The 25,657-nt window shown below is 37.6% G+C and overlaps 1 protein-coding gene across 1 annotated transcript in view; it reads left to right on the forward strand.

Annotated features, from left to right (window-relative positions):
* The window catches only part of RAB18 (RAB18, member RAS oncogene family), a 28,889-nt gene extending 5,362 nt beyond the window's left edge, over positions 1 to 23,527 (forward strand). The window contains exons 2-7 of the mRNA XM_027559703.1: positions 122 to 177; positions 12,566 to 12,627; positions 16,616 to 16,688; positions 18,329 to 18,447; positions 18,522 to 18,588; positions 21,625 to 23,527. Of these exons, the coding sequence (XP_027415504.1) occupies positions 122 to 177; positions 12,566 to 12,627; positions 16,616 to 16,688; positions 18,329 to 18,447; positions 18,522 to 18,588; positions 21,625 to 21,800 (553 nt within the window). The 3' untranslated portion in view covers positions 21,801 to 23,527. The remainder of the gene's footprint in view (positions 1 to 121; positions 178 to 12,565; positions 12,628 to 16,615; positions 16,689 to 18,328; positions 18,448 to 18,521; positions 18,589 to 21,624) is intronic.
* The last annotated feature ends 2,130 nt before the right edge of the window (positions 23,528 to 25,657 follow it).

The raw sequence follows: 25,657 nt of genomic DNA on the forward strand, positions 1-25,657 counted from the left end.
ACTACATTAGCTCTTTGAAGTTGTGTCTAACTTGTGACAAAATAGAGCAGTCAGGAAGATTTATCAAATGTTGAGAAAGAAAAGTTGAATTACTAATCTGTCTTTTTGACATCTCTTTTAGCCTGCTCTTGAGGTTCACAGATGATACTTTTGATCCAGAACTTGCAGCAACAATAGGTAAGCCCATGTTTAAAATTTTAGTAGAAATGCCAAATACTTTGTTGCCTTCAGGCTGTTTTATCTAACTCCCCCTACCCATCCTCTCACTACCCCACTGCTTCCATGTCTGTCAAAATCTTACTTGTCTTTCTAGTGTTACCTTTGGTAGTCATTCAGTTTCCAAAGTCTTTGTAGATCTAATCAAGCAAAAATGTAACTTCCATTGCTGTTGTCTTATGGTTCTTTGTTAACACTGAGGATGTTATGATTATCTTTATACACATTCTTGTGCTGTGGGACGTCTTTTATTTAGCAGCATACAGTCATTTGAATGTTTATTGTATGCCAGGCACTGTCCTAAGAGGTGGGTTATGGTGATCAATAATACAAACGTGGTGTCTGTCATAATGGACCTAGCAGTGTCACTCACAGTAGAGTGTGTTGGTTTTGTATTTTTAGCATTTCATATAGTATCCAACATGTTTCTGGCAACATATTTATTGATATTAGTTATTAAAGACTGTGTGCATAAATACCTTTTAAAAACTGAAGTTTAGATTGCCTGAAAGTGGTTTGCCATACCAGCTTACTAGAATATATGAGAAGATAGAGCTAGATAATTTGGTATCACATGTTTAGGGAGTAGATGACAATGTAAAGGTTCAAGAGACAACTTGTAGTAGTAGAAAGAGCTGAGTCAGAGCAGTATGATCATCTTGGCTCTGCCTCAAACGTTGTCATCTTGAGGGAGTCATTAACTTCCTTGTCCTCATCTGTAAGTTGGAAGTAATTTGGGCGAGAGAATACATTTTTCTTCCAGCTCTAAAATTTGATGATCTGATGAGTAGAATGTAGTAAGGATCTGATCTTGTATTACAATTAGGGAAAGTGTCTTTATCAGATTCCCGAAATGTTCACATTTATAACATATGCTTTAGCATTCTCTCCACATACACATGCACAGTATTCTTGCTTTTTTCGAATTGTTTGAGAGAAAATTGCATTCAGTATCTTCAGTGTCTTTAAGTACTTTAACGTATATTTCCTTGATGAGCATGGATACAGTTCTCCTGTATGCAGATAGATTTTTATCAGTTGTCCCGCTAATATCGTATATACCAAAGGAAAGAATTCTTTCTGGTCCAGAGTCCAGTCCAGGATCCTACATTGAATTTTGCTGTCATTTTTCCTTAGTCTCTTTTAATCTGAACATTCTTCATTCTTTCTGTGTCTCTGTGGCCTTGGCATTTTTGAAGAGCGTGTGCAGGCCAGTCATTCTGTAGAATATCCTTCCACTGCAGCTGTCCATGTGTCCTCATGGTTAGATTCAGGTTGTGCATTTTGGGCAGGAATTCTCAGCAGTGCTTCTCAGAGCGTGGTGTGTATCAGTGCCCTTAGTGGTGACTGGCCTCCGTTACTTGGATGAAGTGCACCATGTCTCTTCATGTCCACTGTCATTCCAGCTCCGGTGGTTGTTGAACTGTGGTTTTTCAAATCCCATCTTTCCATTTCCATTTCTTACTTAGAATTCTGTAAGGAAGAGCTTTGGACGTGAGTCTGAGCAAACTCCCAAGAGATGGTGGAGGACAGAGAAGCCTGACGGGCTACAGTCCTCGAGGTCACAAAGAGTCGGACAGGACTTAGGGACTAAACAACAACAACAGAGGAAAGGCTCTTCTTCGTTTCTATCAACATGATCTCATGGTGCCTCTGAATTTAATACATTATATCAGGCATTACTTCTCTTTTGTATGACATGTTAGCATTGACAGATACACTGTTATGTATGAAAATGGAATCATTTAAAACACTACTAGTTCAAAATCTGTTTAATTTGGTTTTGGTATATTATTTGCTTCTTTAAAAAGTGAGCTATTAGTAAAACTTGATTTTACTCAGAACATCCCTGGTATTGGATAAGCAAAGAGTAGAAGAATAGTAACTGGCAGGAAAAAAAATGTACCTAGAGTTAAATACTGGCTTCCCTGGTGGCTCAGACAGTAAAGTGTCTGTCTACAATGCAGGAGACCCGGGTTCAATCCCTGGGTTGGGAAGATCCCCTGGAGAAGGAAATGGCAATCCACTCCAGTACTATTGCCTGGAAAATCGCATGGACAGAGGAGCCTGGTAGGCTAAAGTCCATGGGGTCGCAAAGAGTCGGACACAACTGAGCAACTTCACTTTCACTTTCAGAGTTAAATACTAAGGGAATGATCCTATATATAATATAAACTTGTTCTTTAAGCTCTAAGTCTTGTCTGACTCTGAGACCCCATGGACGATAGCCTGTCCTCTGCTTGGGATTTCCCAGGCAAGAATACTGGAGTGGGTTGCTATTCTTTCTCCAGAGATTGTTCCTGTTCCAGGGATCGAATCCTCAATTCCTGCATTGGCAGGCAGATTTTTTTATCACTGCCAGGGAAGCCCATAGTATAAATTGTCTTCATTTCAAACCCAAATGTCATTGGGTTCTTAAAGATTGACAGATGACTTGTTGTCTTTATTACTAAAAAGGTTCTGCTTTAAAAACAAATACTAAGATTAGCATACTGAAAGAACATTCATAATTTGTTCCCCCAGTCGACCCTGGGTCTTGAAAAGAATCTTTAACATTTTGGCATCAGATAATTTTCTGCTCTAGGTTATAACCAATATACACATGAGGTTTTGAAATAAAAATAATTATCTTAGTTGTTAATGGCCATATGAAAAATAGTATTTTGTGGAAAGTTAGTATTTTACCTCACAATGTAATAGTAAGTAAAGCATACCTTGATCTTTCAGTAATGTAGTGAGACATTCAAGTTTCTATCATGTATAAAATACTAAGGTTAATTGTTGGACTCTGGGTTTGAAGATGGTACTGTTAAGTTGGCATTTTCTTCTGCTTTCTGGGAATTGGCTATTAACAACAAAGAGGGAAAAACTAAAATACAAAGCACATGGTCTGCTAAGCCACAAAACTGGAATGGCTGCCTGAAGCAGTGGAGACCAGGCAGGCCACCTATGAGAGAAAGTGGACGATGCCATGGCTGCAGAGCTTGGAGCCAGCAGGAGATGCTTCATGAGTTTGAGAGGCCCACCGTGAGGTGCAAAACCTGTTAGCCTTTGTAAAAGCAGAATGGCTTCTCAAGCCAACGGCAGGAGTTTCCCTGTCTCTGGTTTGATTTTGAGAAGTTGGGAAATGAAACCAAACAAGGAGTCACACAGACAAGGGGAGGTGATGCCTTTGACTAATGTTAAGGCCTTCCGTCTGCTCTGGATGTTGAGAAGTAAATAGCTAACTGATTCTCATGTAAAACCCTGAATCAAAACAAAATTTTGCTGGTACAGAACTCATCCCACTGTGGCCTTCTGTATTAGCTTCCTGTAGACAGCTTGTCTAGGAAAACCTCATCACTTTCAGTGATGAGTTGGCAGAAAGAATCCAGCTCAAGGCCGCTACTGCCATTCGAGAATTGAAAAAGGAGAAAGGAATGGAAAAACAAAGGACAGGTGAAGAATATTCATCAGAGGAAAATATTGCTGTAAAGAAGATGAAAATAATGATCCAACATCTTCCATGAATTTAAGACCCTTAATGGAAATATTTATCAGTGAGAACACAAAACAGTGGTATGAGGTCAGGGAAGAGACAGTGTGACCACATGAGAAAGTGCAGTGTAAGCTGACTGAGTGGAAAGAAAAATAAGATAAAGCTATGGCTGAAGTGAAGATGAAATTGGAGGGCTCACAAGGGACAGTAGAGACTGTGGAAAACACAGTAAAGAACAAAAGCTAGAAATGGATGAGTGGTAGAATTTACCCAAATGAATAAGAATGTTAAAACAAATTAGAGTGAGAAAACATGGGAATCACAAAAGAAGATTGTTACATAGTCTGTTTTCATCTTAAAGAAGAAACATAATGAAACAGCCAATATTCAATGATATAATCCAAGGTAACATTTCTGACATAAAAATAAACACACACACAGACAAAACTGTAAGAATATTTGACCAGGCTTTTGTTACATGGGAATGTTTTCGGGGGGGGGGGAAACATTAGATTTTTCTTTTTTCCATGGCCAGGCCATAAGATGATGCTTAATCATGTCTTTATCTGAAGTACTTAATCAGCTGCATTAGATACAGTTGGTTGAATTTAAGCGTGGATGTTAGATCTAGTCTGAGTAAATAGCCACAATTTTCTTCATGTATTCTGTTTGTTTTTTTAATTTACCCTTCCTAAAGAAACCTTTGAATACAAAAAGTGCTTTAAGTAAAACCTTTCAAATAAAGAGAAAATTTAGAACGCCTTCTCTACTTAAGACAGGTTCACAAACTACTTCTTAATTTGTAAGACTTAAAGTTGTTACAAATGCTAAATTATTTTGTGAGGGTTGATGCATTTCAGCTAAAGTTACACGAATTCTGGTTGTTGTTGGTTGACTTAGGTCAGTGATTCTTATTACCTCCTTAGTAGGTTTTTAAAAATACCCATTTTGGCTTCTCAGTAAAGCGTCTGCCTATAATGCGGGAGACCCAGGTTCAATCCCTAGGTCGGGAAGATGTCCTGGAGAAGGAGATGGCAACCCACTCCAGTATTCTTGCCTGGAAAATCCCATGGACGAAGGAGCCTGGTAGACTACAGTCCATGGGGTCGCAAAGAGTCCGACATGACTGAGCGACTTCCCTTTCACATTTTGGCTTCTAAGGGCAGATATAAGATCTCCATCCACATGTTACTTTATCGTTTGAGCTTACGTAACAGAAAGATGACTTAATGAAAATAGAAAGCAGCTAATACATCTTATTTAATGCCATAACATAAACTTGTTAAAATACTTGGAAATGTAATATAACCTAAAGAAAAAAAGAACTATTCTATTTCATATAATTTAATTTAGGTAAACATTTTAAATGGAGTAAAGCAATAAATACGGCTCTGACATTTCATTATTTCAAATAATGTCAAATGGTCTTCATCATATATAAATTGTTTCTTTTTTCCAGTCTACTTAGAGGCTTTAGTAGGAAAGGTTGTGATTTTTTTTTTCCCATGTGCTTTTCAGCTCTAACTTAAGGTTGATAGACCTTTTTATACTGAAATGTCCTTGCTTTCCTAGTTAAGTCTTTACTTTCTTTGTTTGATGTATTTCTGGATTTGGTATATTGCTTTGGGTGGTGTAGTCATTTCCCCAGCACTGATTCTCCCAGTCCACGAACATGGTATGTCTCTGCACTTGTGTCACCTTTGATTTCTTTCATCCAGTTTCTTACAGTTTTCTGTGTGCAGGTCTTTTGTCTCCCTGGGGAGGTTTCAGTTCAGTTCAGTCACTCAGTCGTGTCCGAGTCTTTGCGACCCCATGAACTGCAGCACGCCAGGCCTCCCTGTCCATCACCAACTCCTGGAGTTCACCCAAACTCATGTCCATTGAGTCGGTGATGCCATCCAACCATCTCATCCTGTCGTCCCCTTCTCCTCCTGCCCTCAATCTTTCCCAGCATCAGGTCTTCTCAAATGAGTCAACTCTTCGCATGAGGTGACCAAAGTATTGGAGTTTCATCTTTAACATCAGTCCTTCCAGTGAACACCCAGGACTGATCTCCTTTCGGATGAACTGGTTGGATCTCCTTGCAGTCCAAGGGACTCTCGAGTCTTCTCCAACACCACAGTTCAAAAGCATCAATTCTTTGGCACTCAGCTTTCTTTATAGTCCAGTTCTCACATCCATACATGACTACTGGAGAAACCATAGCCTTGACTAGACAGATCTTTGTTGGGGAGGTTTATTCCTAGGTTATTTTCTTTTTGTTTTGGTGGTAAATGGGATTGTTTCTTCAATCTGTCCTTCTTATCTTTCATTGTTAGTGTATAGGAAGCTAGCAATTTCTGTGTACGTATCCTGGAATTTTACTAAATTCACTGATGGTCTCTAGTAGTTTTCTGGTAGCATCTTTATAAGGTTGAGGAAATGTCCTTCTATTTCTAGTTTGCTATTTCTACCTTCTGTCTCTATGAACCTTTCCTGCCTTCTGTCTCTATGAACTTGCCTAGTCTATAGAATCCTTGTATTAGACTCATATAATATTTTTGTAGACTCATACAGTATTTGTCAATATTTGTAGACTCATACAATATTTGCCCTTTTGTAATTGGCTTATTTCACTTAGCATAGTGTGTTTAAATTTCATATGTGTTGTAGCATATATCAGAATTTCATTCCATTTCATAGCTGTGTATATCAGAATTTCATTTCATTTTATGACTAATAATATTACATCGTATGTACATGCCACATTTTGTTTATCCTTTCATCTCTCCGTGGATACTTGAATTGCTTCCACTTTTTGCCTTTTGTGAATAACAACTGCTGTGAACATTGTACAAGTATCTGTTGAGTTCCTATTGTCAGTTCTTTGGGTCTGTACCTAAGAGTAGAATTGCTATGTTATATGGTAATTCTATTTTTAGCTTCCTGAGGACCCACCAAGCTATTTTTTACAGTGGCTGAACCATTTTACATTCCTACCAGCAATGCACAAGCATTCTAATTATGTCCTTGTCAATGCTTATTATTTTTTGTTTTTTAATAATAGTTTTTAATCCATTATGATAGTGTCTCAGTGTGGTTTTAATTTGCATTTCCTTAATGGATAATGATGTTGAGCATCTTATGTGCTTGTTGGCCATTTGTGTTTATTATTTGAAGGATTGTCTGTTCAGATCCTTTACCCATTTTTGAATCATGTTTTCTGTTGTTGAGTTATAGTCATTCTTCATATTAGAAAGCTTTCAAATATTTTTTCTCTCTCTCTTTTTTGAATTTTTGGCTGCACTGGGTCTTCGTTGCGTCGTGTGGGCCTCTCTTGTTGTGGAGCATGGGCTCTGAGGACGCAGGCTCAGTGTTGTGGTGCGCTGGCTTCTCGAGTTGCAGCACAGGCTCTCCAGTTGTGGCCGCTCCCATTTTGTGAGATTTTTTTTTCATACCCCTTTGATGTTGTCCTTCAATGCACATAAGTTTTTAATTTTGATGAAATCCAGTTTATCTACTTTTCTTTTGTTGCCTGTGTTCCTGGTGTAATAGCCAAAAAAATCATCACCAAATCCCATGTCATGAAAATTTTTTTCCTATGTTTTCTAAGAGTTTTTAAGATCTGGGTGTTACAGTTAAGTCTGATACATTTTGTGCTAATTGTATATGGTGTAAGGTAAGGGTCCAACTTCATTCTTCTGTTTGTGAACATCTAATTTTCTGAGCACCATTTATAGAAAAAACTGTCCTTTCCCTACTGCATGTTCTTGGGTTCCTTGTTTACAAAGTCAGTTGGCTGTATATGTGATGGTTTATTTCTGGCCTCTGCCATTGGTTTAAATGTCCTTTATGCTGGCACTGTTGATTTTAGTTATTGTAGTTTTGAGTCAGTTTTGAAGTTGTAAAGTTCAAGTCCTCAATTTTTTTCAGTACTGTTCTGGTATTTAATGCCTCTTGTAATTCTGTATGAATTTGAATGTCAGCTTTTCCATTCTGCAAAAATGCTGTTAGAATTTTTATTGGATTGCATTGGATCTGTAGATTACTTTGGGTAATATTGTTATCTTAACAATATTAAGCCTTCCAACTCATGAACAGAACATGTCTTTCACTTACTTGTGTCTTCTTTAATTTCTTTCATCAGTGTTTGGAAGTTTTCAGTGTATAAATATTTAAGCTCCTTGGTTAGCTTTATTCCTGAGTAGTAGTATTGTCATCATCTATTTTTAAAATATTTTATTTTTTTGATGCTATTGTAAATGAAATGATTTTTTTTTTTTTTTTGGATTGTTTATTACTAGGATATAGAAGGAGAAGGCGAGAAGGCAATGGCACCCCACTCCAGTACTCTTGCCTGGAAAATCCCATGGGCGGAGGAGCCTGGTGGGCTGCAGTCTGTGGGGTTGCAAAGAGTCGGTTACGGCTGAGTGACTTCACTTTCACTTTTCACGTTCACGTATTGGAGAAGGAAATGACAACCCACTCCAGCGTTCTTGCCTGGAGAATCCCAGGGACAGGGGAGCCTGGTGGGCTGCTGTCTATGGGGTCGCACAGAGTTGGACATGACTGAAGTGACTTAGCGGAAGGAGAAGGCAGTGGCACCCCACTCCAGTACTCTTGCCTGGAAAATCCCATAAACAGAGGAGCCTGGCAGGCTTCAGTCCATGGGGTCGCTGGGAGTCGGACACGACTGAGCGATTTCACTTTCGCTTTTCACTTCATGCATTGGAGAAGGAAATGGCAACCCACTCCAGTGTTCTTGCCTGGAGAATCCCAGGGATGGGGGAGCCTGGTGGGCTGCCATCTCTGGGGTCGCACAGAGTCGGACACAACTGAAGTGACTTAGCAGTAGCAGCAGGATACAGAAATGCAGTAGATTTTTGCATGTTGGTTTTATATCCTGTAACTTTGCTAAATTCACTTAATAGTTCTAACAGTATTTTTGTATGTGTGTGGAATAGAGTCATTAGGATTTTCTACATATAAGAAATGTTGTCTACATGTGGTCTGTGAACAGAGATAATTTTACTTCTTCGTTCCCAATTTGGATACCTTTTATTTCCTTTTCTTGCCTGATTGCTCTGGCTAGGACTTCCAGTACTCTTGATAATAGAAGTGGTAAGAGTAGACATTCTTATCTTGTTCTGATCTGAGAGGGAAAGCTTTCAGTTCTTTATCAATGAGTATGATGTTAGCTATGGGGTTTTCTTATATATTCAGTTGTGTTTTTTTCTGCATGTCTTAATCTGCTGTTAATCTCATCCTGTGTATTTTCTTTTAATCTCAGATGTTGTCATTTTCATCTCTAGATGTTTGTTTTGGGTTTTTTTAATCTAGCTCATGTCTGCTTAACTTTCTGAACATGTGGTATATGGTTAGAATTGTTTTTAATATTTGCTAGTTTTCACATCTCTGCTAGTTCTGAGTCAGCTTCTCTTGATTGCTTTTTCGTCTTTGGTAAGGCAGATGCTTCCATTGTTGTGTTCTGGTTTCCCATTCATTGGTATTTCTTTATGGTGCAGTTAATAATGCCTTTGGTAAATTTTCATGTCTCACTTATTGCTTATTTCAAAGGCTTTGTTGATTATATTACCTCATTTTAGCCAATTTAACCTTCATAAAATAGGCCTGTGCCTAAGGAAAGATTCCTGCAAAGGAACAGAATTGAATATTGTATCAAAAATGCAAGCCCAAATGAACAATTAAAGAAAAGCTGAAGCAACAGTTCTGTGATTTTATAGTTTATGTTACGAAATATATGTTTGATTCTTGCCACAGAACTCCTAAACTACTGGATTTTCTTTTTTATTATCATTTTTTACAATTTAAATCTATTTTGAATTGGAGAATAATTAATTCACAATGTTGTGTTGCTTTCTGCTATACCCTTGGATTTTCTTAAGTAATAAGAATCATTAAAGATGTCTTTTGTTTATCTGTTCTTTCTTTCCTTTTTTTGGCTGCACCGCACAGTTTATAGGATCTTAGTTCCCCAACCAGAAAGTGAACCCAGGCCCCGGTAGTGAAAGCACCGCATCCTAATCTCTGCACTGCTAGGGAATTCCCAGGATGTTTTTTGTATTTTCAGGCTTTTTTCAACTACACCTGAATTTATATTACTGTTGTGACTTCTAGAAAGCCTCTAAGCCTGGAGGAGAACCAACCATGTGATTAAAGCACTGGAACTTTAGCTCTAGTTTATCTTCCTTACTCCCAGGGTGGGGAAAGGAGCTGGAGATTTTGTTTGTTTAATCATCAAAGGCAAAAGATTTAACCAGCCAAGCCTCCATAAGAAAGCCCATGGATTCAGAGAGCTCTGTGTTGGAGAACACATGGAGATACTGGGAGGATGACATGCGTGGAGAGGGCGTGAGAGCTCTGCCAGTTCCCCACACGGTGCCCTGTGCATCTCTGCCATCTGGCTGTTCCTGGGTTGTGCCCTTTTCTAATAGAATGATTATCTAGTAAGTCACTAGACTGTTTTCCTAGGTTCTTTGAGCCACTATCTCAAATTAAGTGGGAACCTCTAGTGTATAGCCAGTTGGTCAGAAGCACAGGTAATAACCTGGACATGAGACTGAAATCTGACGTGGGGTGTGGCAGTCTTGTGGGACTGCACTTTTATCTTGTGGGATCTACCTTTTAACGTCAGGAAGATGATGTCAGAACTGAACTGAACTGTGGGACACACATCTGGTGTCCCCGGAAAGTCAAAGAATTGGTTATTAGTGTGTTCAGTGCTGTAGAGGAGGAGAGACGGGAAGGGGTATTTTTTCTAAATAGTCTGCTTCTTTTATGACCTCCTTGTTTGTCATCCACATGAGGTTGAAAAGATAGTTTAATCAAATACAGTGAGAAGTTGGCAAAATCAAATTTATCAGAAAGATTCCCACTGCTGCCACCAATAAAGGCAAATTAATAGCCACTTGCAAAATACAAGATCCAGACATGGAGAAGAAGCAGATTGAGCATGTAAGAGCTAAAGGGGTCAATGTCTGCACACGAGATTCAGCGGAGGAACCAAGGGAGGATAAATGGAAACTGAAGGTTCTGAGTGTAGATGAAGTACCTTTTCAGGCTGCTTGTCTCTTAACTTGGATAGTGGGACTCCAAGGGGAGTGTTTCCTGTGGGTGTTATCTGTAGGTTTCAAATCTGTCAGAAGAGTAATTTAGAGACAGTTATTCAGAGACAGTCATTAGACTGCCAAGAAATACACGCAAGAAAGTATAAAAGAGAAAGAGGAAGTGGGAAGGGAGGAGAACAAAAGCACACTGGAACATAGAGTTTCTTTTCCTGGGTAGACTGCGTAGCTGGAGGCTAGCAGAACGGCCAGTCTGCCCTTGGGCATGTTGTCTTAGGTGTTTAAGGGAAAATAAGTTCTTTGTATTTTCTCTGAAGAACCTTGAGAATTTAACTATAGAGTATATATGACAGGCTGTCTCTATGAAATGTCTACCAATTGCCTTCATTTAGTACCTTGACCAAGTCAAAACCATTCTCATTTGCATTTTTCACGTTTTTTTTTTAAGCAAATATAAGTAGAATGTAAAAATTCCATATTTTTAATATAGATGGTGTGGCATATTTCTTTATATAGGCCTGGTGGACACAAGATTTTTTAACATAAAATTTTTTTTGTTTGGCTACAAAGAAACTACATTTAGGCTACATCCTTGGACTTTTGCAGTCAGCACTGTCCTTTAACTCATGGTTGCCTGACATTCTAAACATGTCTTTATGAACTTCCTTATCACCTTAGCCCAAAACACCACAAACTGTTGTTTTAAAATCCTTGGCATACAGAAAGACCTGGTGTAATGCATGTTTTGAAATGCATTGTATTACCTTATTTGTGTATATAATGGATTACCAGAAGTCATCCAAGAATTGCTAATATATTTCCATATTGATGATAGATGTTCTAGGAAGCATTTAGTATATGAGCATGTATATATATCATGTTAGTTGTGGCTGTCCTGAATTAATTGCAACAAGCTAAAATCTTTTGCAAGTTTCTTTCCAAGTGTCTGGAGTTAATGTTTTCTCTGGCCAGTGAGAGAGACTGCTTATTATTTTTGATACTGTTAAGACACTGGGCAGTCACTGCTCATTTAAGCCAGATGGCATGTGTCAGCTCCTTTTTCTGGAAAGGGAGAGGTTTTGCAGGGCTGCTGTAGTAAACCCTTATGACTTCTTAAGGAATTCGTCTTCTCTTTACATAAATCAGTGCTTATAGAGTCTCACTGCTCCTTGAGCACGCCTCTTCACTTACGAATATTCTTAAAGGATTGGGCATAAATGTTTTTGTGTATAAATTCTCTTTTTGCAGTCATACAGTAGCAAGTGATTATTGATAAAGTTACGTAAAGCGAATACTTTTCTTTAGGACAAAAAGAAAGACAAAGAATTCATAAGGCAAGGAGAGAGTGGCTCTTTTGTAATTTTACCAATCTTCCAAGATGCCCACAGTCAGAATCTGATTTAGGGTGTTGGCCAGCTATGGACAACACTCTTTAATGATAGCTTAGAGCACCTCTGGTAAAGTGCCCTCATCCAGAGATCTTCTCTGCATTAGCACTGTGAATTCTAGCTCTTGACTTTTAATGCGCAGTCACCACCTTACACTGAATTTCTTTTTTTTTTTTTTAAGTTTTTCAAGAAGTACTGGTGGATGAATGAATTCTACAAGCATTTGGTTTTCATTTCCCTGATTAAATCCTAAGCTGCTAAACTTTAGTGACACTTTTCCTTTCATCTTCACATCCATAACTAAGAATTTGGATGTGAATTTGGGCGTTTAATAAAGTGGCTTTTTTCTTTCTTGGTTTTCTTGATAATTGATTTTTAAAGTTTATTGGAATTCTTATAAAATTTTTCATTTTTTCAAGGTGTTGATTTTAAGGTGAAAACAATTTCAGTGGACGGAAATAAGGCAAAACTTGCAATATGGGTAAGAATTTTTAAAATGTATTTTGTATAAATATTAAACTTGTACTTTTTGAAGACGCAAAGATTGATGTGTATAGTGTCCTACAGGAGAATGAGCAATTTGTATTAAATAACTTGGGAGATTTGATGCTGATTACTGGATAGACAATAAGTAGTTATGTTTTATAATTCTGTAATTAGGCAGAGACCTGTTTCACCTGCTCAGATTTTTAAAATATGTAGTCTCTTCAGAATATTTGAAAGCAGTATTTTTTTAAAAAGTCATCTGCCGCAGAGAATCATTGTTATTGAATGTGTTTCTTTGAAGTTTTAAAAAAGACAAGTCACCCTGAACTAGTGCTGAAGGTGGTTGTTGCGGAGAAGGGAATGAAGTAATACTTAGAAAACATGATTTTTCATGTTTGTTAGTGTAAATATCTATAACACTTGAGTTTGCCAACTTTGGATTTTTTGAATACTGATGTCCAGTGTTTTTCCTTACTGGCTTCTTTTCATCTGCCTGTGAACCCAGCTGTTCTGGTCCACATTCTCTGCTAAGTCGACCCCTCCATGGCAGTGCTGAGTGTGGCAGCACTCGCTGTCAGAACCCCCAGGATGCCCAGTCTGTATCTGTTTGCTCCTTCCTCTCTCCGGCCTTCCTGTCTCTCAATCTAAATGTGATTGCTTATATAGTAAATGTGTTAAATATAAAATGTATAAAAATACACTCATCAAATCCCCACATCTGCTATAGTTAAATATCTCAGTATATTTTTATAACATGATAATCACATTAGAACTGGTCTGCAGTCAAGTTGAATTATACTTCATCATGGTGGTTAAAGAGTAAATGCTGGCTGGGTGTCAGTTACAGATTGAACCAGCAAGTGCTCATGCATTGTATGATGTCATTCATGTTAATGGCATTCTCTGAATGGCACTCTATTTCCAACACGCATTTTATTCCAAATGACTGTGTGTCTTACGGCTTTTTTTTCCCCCATTAATTTCTTTCTAAGATGCAATATTTTACATGATTGTATCTTGTTTGACCATTCCCCTAAATAAATACTATCAATCAGTACAGTAATGCCTAACAGAAAATAATTTGGAAAATGTTGGACTAGACCATAGTAAAATATATGTTGAGGAATGCTGCCTTCTTTTTGTCCTGAAGTGGAACCTGATTTTCCATGTTTTTCTTGCTTGATTTATAAACTCTTCTGCCCTTGCTCCTGCTTTGAGAAATAGTTTAGGGTGGGATCTGAGGTTTGATGGTTGCTGTGAGATCTTACTTTGATACAGGAGGTTTTTTGTTTGTTTTTAATTTACTTTCTAGTTCCTGCTCAATAAAAATACTAGCTGGCAAGTATTATTGTAGTGACATCTTTATCATAAGCTTATCCCTGTTTTTTAAATGAGAGGCTACTCCTGACTGTGAGGATAATATAGTCTCATTCTATTGATAAAAAAGGATAACCAAAGGATAATAGAGAAGACAGTTCCATCTTTAGTCAACGTGTGTATTTTAGTGAACATTCTATAAAATATGTTGAACGCATGCACATTGTCACATGTGTTCATATGCAGTTTTCCAAAAGGATTGTATTTTAATCCTTTCACCTGCTGTCCCTCCCACCGCCCCCCACCCCCACGCACACATTGTATACATTGTTCTGTGTCAGTACAGAAGTCCATCAGTTTAAATGACCATTTGTATAATGACCAATTATCTTATGACTATAATTTAGTCAACCCTCAGTGAAAGATATTTACAGTGTTAATAGTTTTTCACAAAGATCATCAGTGCCTTGGTAATCTCCTGATTTTTACATCTTTGTGCACTTGTCCAGTTACTTTATGATGTATACTTAGAAAGTGAATTATTGGCTGAAAGAATGTGAAGATTTAACATTAAGATTTAGGAAGAAGGTCTTCTGTACTATATATTGTTAATCTTTCTCATTTTTGCCTCTCTCTAATAGTTTTTCACTTATATGTGCATTTCTTTTGATTAGTGAGATTTTTTTCTTATATATGATTATATTTTAATGAATTTTTGTTAATATGCTTTGCCTTTTTATATTGTGCTCATTTTCTTCATGATTAAAGTCTTTATACAATAAAATTTCTAGCTTTTTGTCATACGCCACGTTTTTTCCACTCTGTCATTTGTCTTCAAAACCTTAAGATGAGTATTTGTTAATGTTCTTGTATGTGTAACACTCTGTTATATGCTGCAGATTTTTTCCCCCTAGTTTGTGATTTACCTTCAAATCTTGTTGAGGATGAGTGTCGGGGGCAAAAGGGGGGGTGAGTGTGGTGTTGGGGAGAGATTCTTAGGTCATACCAAGGTTTTAATCTTTACATGATTGAATTAGTCATTTTCTTCATGCTTCTGGGTGTCATGTCGTATATAGGAGGGCCTTCTCAGTCAGTGTTAGAAATATATGAATCTGTTGTTGCCTCTCATTTTTCTGTGGTTTTATTCATATATAAATAAAATCAATTCCTCTCCCTGTTGGATGCACGTCCTGGGATTACTCAAGTAGAATAGCTGGGCCTCACCCTGCTCCTCCTCCCCTGGTGGGGTGCAGCGTGTTCATCAGGACCTACGCGGTACCCACCTTCTCTGAATCCTCCTGCCCTTCCACTCCCCAGTTTCTGTTATTTAGCCTTTCCAGCTTTGTCCATTTCCTCTGTCCATTTCTGTCTTTAATATCCCTTCTGTCTTCTCCCATCAGAAAATAAAACCACAGATAATAAACTTTGCTTCTTTTATCTTACAAAGATGTTATACTCTTACTACAAATTCCTGTTTTGAAGGCAAGCAATGATCTAACTTCTGACTATTTATTGTATGGTTATCATAAGTCCTGACCCAGCTGAGCCTATGCTTGCCCCATAGCTAAACCCACACTCACAATCAGAGGACTGGTAGTTGTTGATGTTTGATGTGTCTTTATTTTTCTTCAGGTCATTTTACATTAGCAGACTGCAAATTTTTTCTTTGAAGGCAAGATAGTAAATGTTTAGTCCAGCCCCAAGGTGGACCATACGGCAGTCCATATGGCAGTACACAAGTGAATGGGCCTGGCTGTGTTCCAGTCAGACTTTGTTTAATAAAAGCTTATGTAATGAAACAGGTGGTGGGCTAAGGCAGCAGTTTGCAGACTGCATATTTGCATAATCTTAGGTAGACTTGAAGCCACAGTCCAAGGATGGTAGAAGGAAGACAGAAGGAACCAGGCCCAGAAGAGACTTGTTTCTAGTTTTCGTTCTTTTTTTTTTTTTCTCCCAACAAAATTTGAGCAACTGTCCTATGGCAAGAATTCCTCAGGCTCTGGGATTAAACTGGTCATTGAGCAGAAAAATTCCCTTCCATATGAAATTTACATTTCCTAGCTAGGGTACTTCTTATATTATACCCCAGGTATGAGTCAGAAACATAATAAGGAGTGGTTTGGTTTTCATGCGTTTTTCTGGAAGAAGAGACCTAGAAAATATTTTTAAAAGTACAACCTAAACACTGCTTGCCTGAAATAAAACAGCCCTGTAATTTTCTTTAACAGTAGTTCTCAACCTTTGACTTTATGTTAGAATCACCTGAGAAGCTTATTAAAGCTTCTCTCATGCCCATATTAAATCAGAATCTTTATGGGTTGAACCTCAGTATCTGTATTTTTCATTTCCCAGGGAATTTTATTGTGCCACCAGAGTTGAGAACAATGGCTTCCTATGAATGGGTTTCATATGTGATAAAAATCTTGAGTCCAAGTGGTAGAAAATCTGAACTTTGTTACATTTTTTTCCTAGAGATGAGGCAGTACTTGTTAATTTAATTTTTATGTAGCATTTGTCAGTAAAAGAACATGTCTTATTTAAATTTTAAGTTTTAAATAAGCTTGATGTTTTAATCATGCTATTAACTTTCTACTCTTAAATTAATATTTTGAAGATCTGTTATTTATCCAATGTTTTGTTTAATAATAATTGATTGTCACTTTTAGGATACTGCTGGTCAAGAAAGATTCAGAACATTAACTCCCAGCTATTATAGAGGTGCACAGGGTGTTATATTAGGTAAGGTTTTACTTTACTGTTTAAAATATATTGTTATTGTATTACTGGAATTTCTGATTTTCCTGTTTGTGAAGGTCAGTAATTTTTTGCTTTATTTTTCTTTACGGCTGCTTTTATGTGACTTTATATTAACTTTATGTAATATTAGGAAATATTTAAACTTTTAAAATTTTGTTTCAGCCCTTTGTCTAGCAATTAAAAAATAAAGATCAGAAACATGTAATAAGAAGTGGTTTGGTTTTAATGCATTTTCCCAAAAGAAAATACATAGAAAACATTTTTTAAAGTACAGCCTAAAAATTGCTTACCTTTATTAAAACCCCTCTATTATTTACTTGGTTTAAAAGCACGTGTTGATGAGTACATAACTGAGGACCTGTCCTTGTGTCATTGATCTGTCTTAGAGTATTACCAGGAACTGATCTTCAGTTAGCAGCTTACTGATATTTACTGCCAGATTATATGGAAGGAGTGTTGGTTGCTTAGTGGAATCTTTTTTATTAGTCTTGAAAAATAGCACAAAGCACTTAATGTTATTGGTTTATAATCGCACAGAACTTAAAAACCAAGTGTGGATTTTCGGTATAATTTGTTGAAAAGTGCTTGTTCTTAATATTGCTGGGAAACTGTCTAAAATGAATACTGTTCAACTGTAGGGCGAGACCTCATTTTATATCACAACTTGTGAGGCTTTGGTTTCATTTCTGTTAATTTGACAGTGACTCTCGGTTTTGGTTCAGTACCTCCTAAGTTTAGAAAACACTTTAACAAATTATTTCCTATAATGCAGAATGATGAATATGTAAACAGAGGAAGATAATCAGGGTTCCACCCACTGACCTTTTTTTTTTTGTATTTTGTATTGAGATATAGTCAGTTAACAACGTTGCGATAGTTTCAGGTGGTCAAAAGGCTCGGCCATACATGCACATGTACCCACTCTCCCCCAAACGTGCCTCCTATCCAAGGCTGCCACATAACATTGAGCGGAGTTCCCCGTGCTATACAGTAGGTCCTCATTGCCCACCCTCTAACTTTACATGTGTTTTCAAATTTGCAAATTCTGGTCCTTGTAAGAAATAAGTTAACAGGTTCATAAATGTTTAAATTTATGTAAAACTTCTTTGTATTTTGCCACAGATTTGGGTCTAAACACCTTTTAGCTTTTAGACAAACCTTTTTTCTTATTGGGCTTCCCTTGTGGCTTAGCTGGTAAAGAATCCACCTGCAATGTGGGAGTGCAGACCTGGGTTTGATCCCTGGGTTGGGAAGATCCCCTGGAACAGGGAAAGGCTACCCACTCCAGTATTCTGGCCTGGAGAATTCCATGGACTATGGGTCGCAGAGTCGGACACGACTGAGCAGCTTTCACTTTCACTTTTTTTATTGTTATGAAGGCAGCTATTTCATTTCTGTAACAGCATATGTTAATTAAATTGAAGTGTGTATATAAATGCATTTTTTAAAAGTACACTTGTTTCTTCCATCTGGATCAGTGGACATTGATTTTTAAAGCATTAACAGCTTAGAAAAACAGACTTGCCTGTATATTAATGTCAGTTCCTAGTACATATCAGAAATATAATGTCATTGCTTCTTGCTTTTGATATTTATTTAATAAATGATTCTTTTTATTTTAGTTTATGATGTCACAAGAAGAGACACCTTTGTAAAACTGGATAATTGGTTAAATGAGTTGGAAACATACTGCACGAGAAATGACATAGTAAACATGCTAGTTGGAAATAAAATTGATAAGGTGAGAAGTCAGACACTTGGCAGTTTGGTTGTATATTTTGATAGCTTTTCTTAATCTTTGCATTTATCTTTTAGGAAAATCGTGAAGTTGATAGAAATGAAGGCCTGAAATTTGCACGAAAGCATTCCATGTTATTTATAGGTAAGTGTGTGAATATTTATCTTTTCATTATTAATGAAGAGTTTTTAAATGGAGTTTCTATTACATTCTTCTCTTTATGAACCATAAAAAATATGTATTTAGTTCATAGCTGCACTGTAAAACTAGCTAACTGTAGAAGTAGGTTCCTTATTTTTCCCACTGTAAAAAAGAACAGGATCACTGTGAGGCCGTATGGAGCGCAGCACACCGTTCTCTCCTCCCATGACCCAGTGCTGTAGGCGTGCGTGCCTGCTGGGCCGTGTCTGGCAGCACCACTGTTGTCAGAAATGCTTCATTTGAGGCCTAAGCCATAGGTTCTGAATTAAAATCTGCATTCTAACAAGATGTGATTTGTATCATGCTAATATTTGAGAAGCACTGTAGAGCAAGGGTTGGCAAGCTACAGCCTGGACCAGATCTGGCCCCACCATTTGTAAGGAAGCACACCGTGCCCGTGCCCTGCCATCTGCATTATTGTCTGTGGCTGCCCTTGTGCTTCATGCCAGAGTTCAGTCATTACATGGAAACAATATGGCATCACCACCCAAAATATTTACTCTCACAGAAAAAGTTGATTGACCCCTTGTCCGGCAAAGTGGACTGGCAGTATCACTTGGGGAGCTTTAAAAAATTACAACTCTCTGGGCTTTACTTACGACAAGTCTGAAACAGAGCCTTGAAAGCAGTTTATAAGAAACACCCTAGCTGGTTGTGATGTCAAGCCAGCTTTAGGAATCAGTTTGAACCTAGTAGGAATCAGGAAGTGGAAATGGGAGAACATCATATATGGATAGAAGTGGGGTGGTACAAATGGAAAGTATAGGGAATTTTAGAATGGGCTTGAGTAGCACTGCTGCTGCTTACTTGCTAGGTGTCTTCCATTTCCATATATTAGTTTGTTCAATTAATATTTATTGAACACAGAATAGAACAATGAACAAAATGGTCCAACTCTCTGCCCTCAGGGAGCTTACAATTCCAGTATGGGAAGCAGACTCAAATTCATAACTAGTGCTCTGCGTGAAATAAAATGTTATAAGGGGAGAGAGAATGATGAGGGTGGGAGGAAATAAGGAAAAGTTCTTTGAGAGAGCACCATTTGAGCAAGAATTCATGGTATGAAGATCTAGATAGAGAGCATCTTATTCCTGAGGCAGGAAGCAGTGTACTGTGTCCAAGAAACAGGAGAAAGCTTGTGGGCTGGAACAGAGTGTCGGAGGAAAGGTTGGTGATGATGGAAGTTAGTGTTGGACTTCCTGGGATATGGTGAAGAAATGAATTGTATTTTAAGTGTGGTAGAAAGCATGGGAGTAGTGCTGTGGTTTGATATTCTTTTAAGATTCATTTGGCCATAAGAAGCAGAAGAAAAAGTGTGGCAGTAGTAGTGGTGGAAAGTTGGTAGATCCAGGAGACACTTCAAAGGTAAAGCTGTCAGGTGGATAGGTTGGGTGTGCAGGGTAAGGAAAGAGCAATCAAGGATGGGTTCAAGTCTTATCGTGAGCAGCTAGGTGAATGGTGGTGCCGTAAGTAAGATGTGGAAGGTCGAGACAAGAACAGGTTTATGCAGAGGAGCAGGGACCCAAGGTTTCTGCTTAGACATAAGAATGAACTGTCTTTGAGACGGTGAGTAAACATCATGGTCATTGACATTTAGGTGGGTTTGTTTGACATTTAGGTGGGTTTAGATTGTCAATGTCAATCACATTGACATTCATGAGATTGGAACAGTCACTATAAGAAAAGCTGGATAGAAAAGGACGAAGATTGAACCCTGAGGTACTCCGACAGTTAGAAGTCAGCAGAAAGAGGAGGTGCCAGGGAGTAAGGTTGTGAACGGTGTGCCAGTGAGAGAGGAGCACCAGGAGTGTTCAGCTGTCTTGGAAGTCAAGTGGACAAAGTATTTAAAGGAGGAAAGTGACCAGCTGTATCAAATGCTGCAAGATGTCAAATAAGAAAAGGATATTGGATTTGACAAGCTAGCGGGTGTTGGTCACCTTTAAAAGAACAGTTTCCATGGAGTGGTGGAATCAGATTAGTTTGAAGAAAAATTGGAGATAAAGTGGTAACAACTTATATAGATATCTCTTTATCACCATTTTGTTTTGGAAGAGAGTGGGGAAAGTAGGTGGCTACTAGAGGATAAGTCGGCTGGAGGGCAGGTTGGTTAGTCGGGGGGTAAGTGATTAATAAGATGGACAGTAATTTTGGTGGGCTTTCAAGCTGGTTGGTGTATAATCCAGTAGAGCGGGTACACGGTCCTTCAGTGAATGAGGAGGGTTGGGATCCCGGGAAGTAGACAAAAGGATGGCCCCAGCCGGCAGCCAGGAGGGTTCCCCCATTGTAACAGGAGTGAAGGCAAAGCCTAAAGACAATGCAGGTGGGTTAGTCAATCTATTAGTGGGGTGATCAGTAGTTCTTGCCAGATTGTTTCTGCTTTTCCCAGGGTGGAGCTGGATCATCAGCTGAGGTAGAGGAGCTTTAAGATGAAGACATAAAATAGTCATCAGACTGGGAAAAAGTCAGTGGGGAAACACAAGATGAGAGAGCAGTCCTGCATATCCACATGGGTCTCCTGAGCATAAATTGAAAATGGAACTAGTGTTCACAGTTTGTACATCACTTATCCAACCACCTATGGCTGTTCATTGCAGGCACAGAATAACCTGATTTATTGTTTAACTTGGAGTTTAAATTTCCTTATTCTAAAATGGGAATGATGTCTGCTTCAGAGGCTAATTTAACAAGTAACCAAAAAGTTAAGAACTTTGGCACACGTACGGATATTTGAGTAGGGCGTTAAAATGTACAATTCTACCACAAGATGTTGAGCTTACATACCACTAGTCTTATGGATAGAATTTAAATAGCTCAACTTTCAGAGTTGCAGGAGATTCATTTATATTAAACCTGTGGGGAGAAATCATATATATAAAAATATATTGTCCGCTGATATTTCTGCTATAATAGTTTTCCAGGAAAACATAGAACTATGACTAGAAGAGAATATACTTCTTGACGTTTTTCCTTGAATTTCAGAGGCAAGTGCAAAAACCTGTGATGGTGTACAGTGTGCTTTTGAGGAACTTGTTGAAAAGATCATTCAGACCCCTGGACTGTGGGAAAGTGAGAACCAGAATAAAGGAGTCAAGCTGACACACAGGGAAGAAGGCCAAGGAGGCGGAGCGTGTGGTGGTTACTGTTCTGTGTTATAAACTCTGGGAAACGCCATCTCTTGCGTATTTGATCAGATAATGTCATCTTTCTGTATATAAACTCTCTTAACTGCTATTTTAGGGACCTTGCAGTTTGCACATATTTGTTTTGTATCATGGCAGTAAATATTTGTGAGAAAGCCCACTCATTGACTTTTCCAGGTAAAACGTAAGCATGCAAAGTTTGCAATCTGCAGTTTTTTATGTAACATAAAATAGGTGTACCTTTATAAGTACATTTGATTTTATGATTTACATTCATCATGTGATTTTTTAAAAATCCACCTCTCTAGTATATGTTGATACAAGGTCTGGTTTTGGTCTCTTTTTCGCTTAAATACTTATCAATTACTGAATTAATTGGTATCGTAGAACTCCCAGGACTACTGGGAGATAAACAGATGTCATCAAACCTGGCAGATTTCCCTTCAGGAATAACAAAGAGCATGATATTCCACAGCTTTCCTAGGATGTTCGCTGACGGATTCTCTTTAGTACTAAGCAAAATCCTCTTTGCAGGATGTGGTCGAGGCCAATTTATAATTAAATCCCCGTTTGTTCTGACGATACTTCAGAAGTAGCATTAATATGTTAAAGAAGTTTGGTCTTCCTTGACTTGAGGAGCAGCTCATTGCTTAGCTGGAGTTTTAATTCTGTGATGTGTACATGGCTTCATCAGCCTCTGTGCAGCGTTTTGGGTTGTGTGGTATTTGACAGAATCGCAATAAGATTCCCCCATTTTGGTTTCAGAAAGACAGGAGTAGTATGTTTGTGTAACTCATGTAGCACTTATCACCTTTAAAACCAACACCTTTTCCCATAAATGTTGGTGGTGTTTGTTCCGGTACTTCAATTATAGCTTGTGTAATGTTAATGAATATCTGTATCTTATGACTTCCATAAATGACTAGTTGATATTCAAAAACATATTTCTGTGTTTTGAGGGTTGGGGGAAAAAACACTAAACTATAATTTGAAAAAGGCATATTGCTTCCAGATTTCGATGTGTATGGAAAAATACTGTTGCAGTGAAAATCTTGGTACAAACTTGTACAGACTAATAAATCTTTTACACAGTATTCAGTTTTGTAACCTCCTGCTATTGTACATTGTATATTTTTTTCACTCATGTATTATTTAATATACATTGATCTCTGCTATTTTAAGCTTGCAGATAAGTGATTTGCCCTTTCAGGCAGGCCACTTTAATACCACTCAGTAAGATTAATAAGAAATACTAATTTCTGGGCGGTTTGTTCTCTATATACAGTTGCAAACGATAAACATTTTTGTGGGTCACCTTTACAATGCTTGTGATAATAGACTGAAATGTATATCTTCACATAAGAAAACCTTAACATACTACATGGTTCACACTTCTTAGACTATATTACATGGGATTAAAGGTTTTATGCATTACGTATGTTTTTACAGAAAATGAAACATATACTACTACTTTAATGTTAGAGAAAGATAGCTAACACATGTACTTATGATTTGTTGTTACATTAAAACTGTAGATTTGTATATGTGGTTTCTGTATTGACATTTCTGTTTATTGCTATTTGCTCCTTGAGCCATAGAATATTCTTCCTATGCATTGGATTGTCTTTATTTGGTCAGAATTTGGATACATATGAGTCAGTTAACTTTTAACAACTAATTTTGTTTGATTTATATTGTAACCTTTTATAGTTTTTTAATAAATCTAGCCTGCTTTCCCTAGATGCATTTGTGCAGGAAGTATTATACATTTCCTTGTTGCTCTCATCAGCTGAGGAAGTCCTGAATGTTACACTACTTCCTATATTCTGTAGGAATATAGAATATATATTATATATATATAACTCTTGTTGCAAGAGTTATTCTTGTTGCAAGCTTCTTGTTTCATAGTGTAGGTTTTCTAAATGAAGTAGTTGTAATAGCTAAAAATTGTCACTTAAATAACAAGATTTTGTCAGTTCTTCATTTCTGAAATCATTTGAAGTTGAGTGCCTTTTGCAGATGGAGCAAATTAGAACGATTAGAAGTTAGGCTACCACTCCAGTATTCTTGGGCTTCCCTTGTGATTCAGCTGGTAAAGAATCTGCCTGCAGTACGGGAGACCGGGGTTTGATCCCTGGGTTGGGAAGATCCCCTGGAGAAGGGAAAGACTACCCACTCCAGTATTCTGGCCTGGAGAATTCCATGGACTATATATAGTCCATGAGGTTTCAAAGAGTTGGACATGACTGAGCAGCTTTCACTTCACTTCATTCTGAGTTCTGGGAATATTCATATAGAGCTAAACAAACAAATTCGGTTTATATTAAGAGGGATAGTTAACATTTATTGAAGCTTCCTTGATGTCAAGCCCTGTTCTAAGTGCTGGTTTATCTCATTAAACCTCACAGCAACCTTGAGAGATTGGTTGGTACTGCTATTAGGCCCATTTTAAAGGTGAAAATAATAAAATACAAATATTTTAAGGAACTTCCCAAAGATCACAAAGCAAATCAGTGAGAGTTGGATTCCAGTCAAGGCATCTTCACTCCTGAGTCCATGCTCTTAACCACTGCTCCCTTTGCTATGGCTAGTCACTAGCTTTCTGTTTTAAAATAGCAGGGTTATCATTCTTTTGTTATGTGTAATAGGTGTATTTCAGATTTTTTGGTTATAGAGTAAATCCCATTGATGTAAACCAACTGTGTAAGTCATTTTACCTAAAAGTTAAGGTAGAAGAGTAGGTGGTCTCCTAGTTCTTTTACCTCCTCATGGTGGAATGAAAATCTTTGACCTAGAAAAGTCAGAACTTATGGCACCTTAATTTCCTGTTTATAATTGGACATGAGAAAAGTTATTAAATCTGGGAATGGCCTTTTGCTCAAAATTAAAATCTAGGGGATGTTTTCATTTCAGGTACTCAGCTGCCATGTTCAAATTCACACTTGGCTTTCTAATTGAACACAGTGGAATTGGTCTTGATTTTGATTCATTGTGACTCGTGTACTCAAATACACATGATTACATGATTCTGTTCCAAGTGTGGAATAGCACAGACCTACCTCATATCTATAATATATTTAAATACAATTTAATGTGTCTTTTTTCTGATTTTCAAATGAAGTGGGATAATCCTCTTGATCCTATAGGTTGTAGATCTTTGCAGTATTCAATCCTTATGCTTCTATATTTTGAGGTTCATCTCACCAGTCATACTTAGGAGATTTTTATGTCCTTCATTTATTTTCCCAAGTTAGAGATGGGAATAAGATAATTTAATAAGTTTTAGATGATTTTATACTAGTTCTGACCCCAGCTATGCTGAGGGTAATCAACTATAGATTTCATCTTGGATTTTGTCTAGAAATGTTGAAGGAACAGAACGGAAAGAATAAGCCAAGTCAAGATTTGGAGATAAGGAATATAGGTTTACCCAGAAATCTCTGGGGTTTTTTTGTTGTTGTTTGTTTTTAATAGTAACATCTGTCAGGTTGGAGGAAAGGAAACATGACTCAAGTTCTGTTACATTCTGGCCTTTAAGTTTTCCTATTTGTTGCTAGCCTTTTGTTTCATATTTATGAATCAGTAGTGTTTCTAGGGATGGTATAAGCTTGTTTCATTGCCTCTTGGAGTTAGAGCTGTTTTGTCACAGACGTTTCCAGTAGTGGTTGAGCTTTTAGTTTTCGTGGGGCCTGCTTCCTCACCATCTCTCTCACACACAGCAGTGTCTTTTTCTTTCACTAACCTGATAAATAACAAAAGTATGCAATTTTATTGTATTTCTTGGATTACTCGTGTGGTTGAGCACTTCTAGTATTTCATCGGATATTTGTATTATTTTCTTTTATTCCCTTTTCATGTTATGTTGTGTTCGC

Source organism: Bos indicus x Bos taurus, chromosome 13, assembly GCF_003369695.1.
Source record: "Bos indicus x Bos taurus breed Angus x Brahman F1 hybrid chromosome 13, Bos_hybrid_MaternalHap_v2.0, whole genome shotgun sequence".
NCBI lineage: Eukaryota > Metazoa > Chordata > Mammalia > Artiodactyla > Bovidae > Bos > Bos indicus x Bos taurus.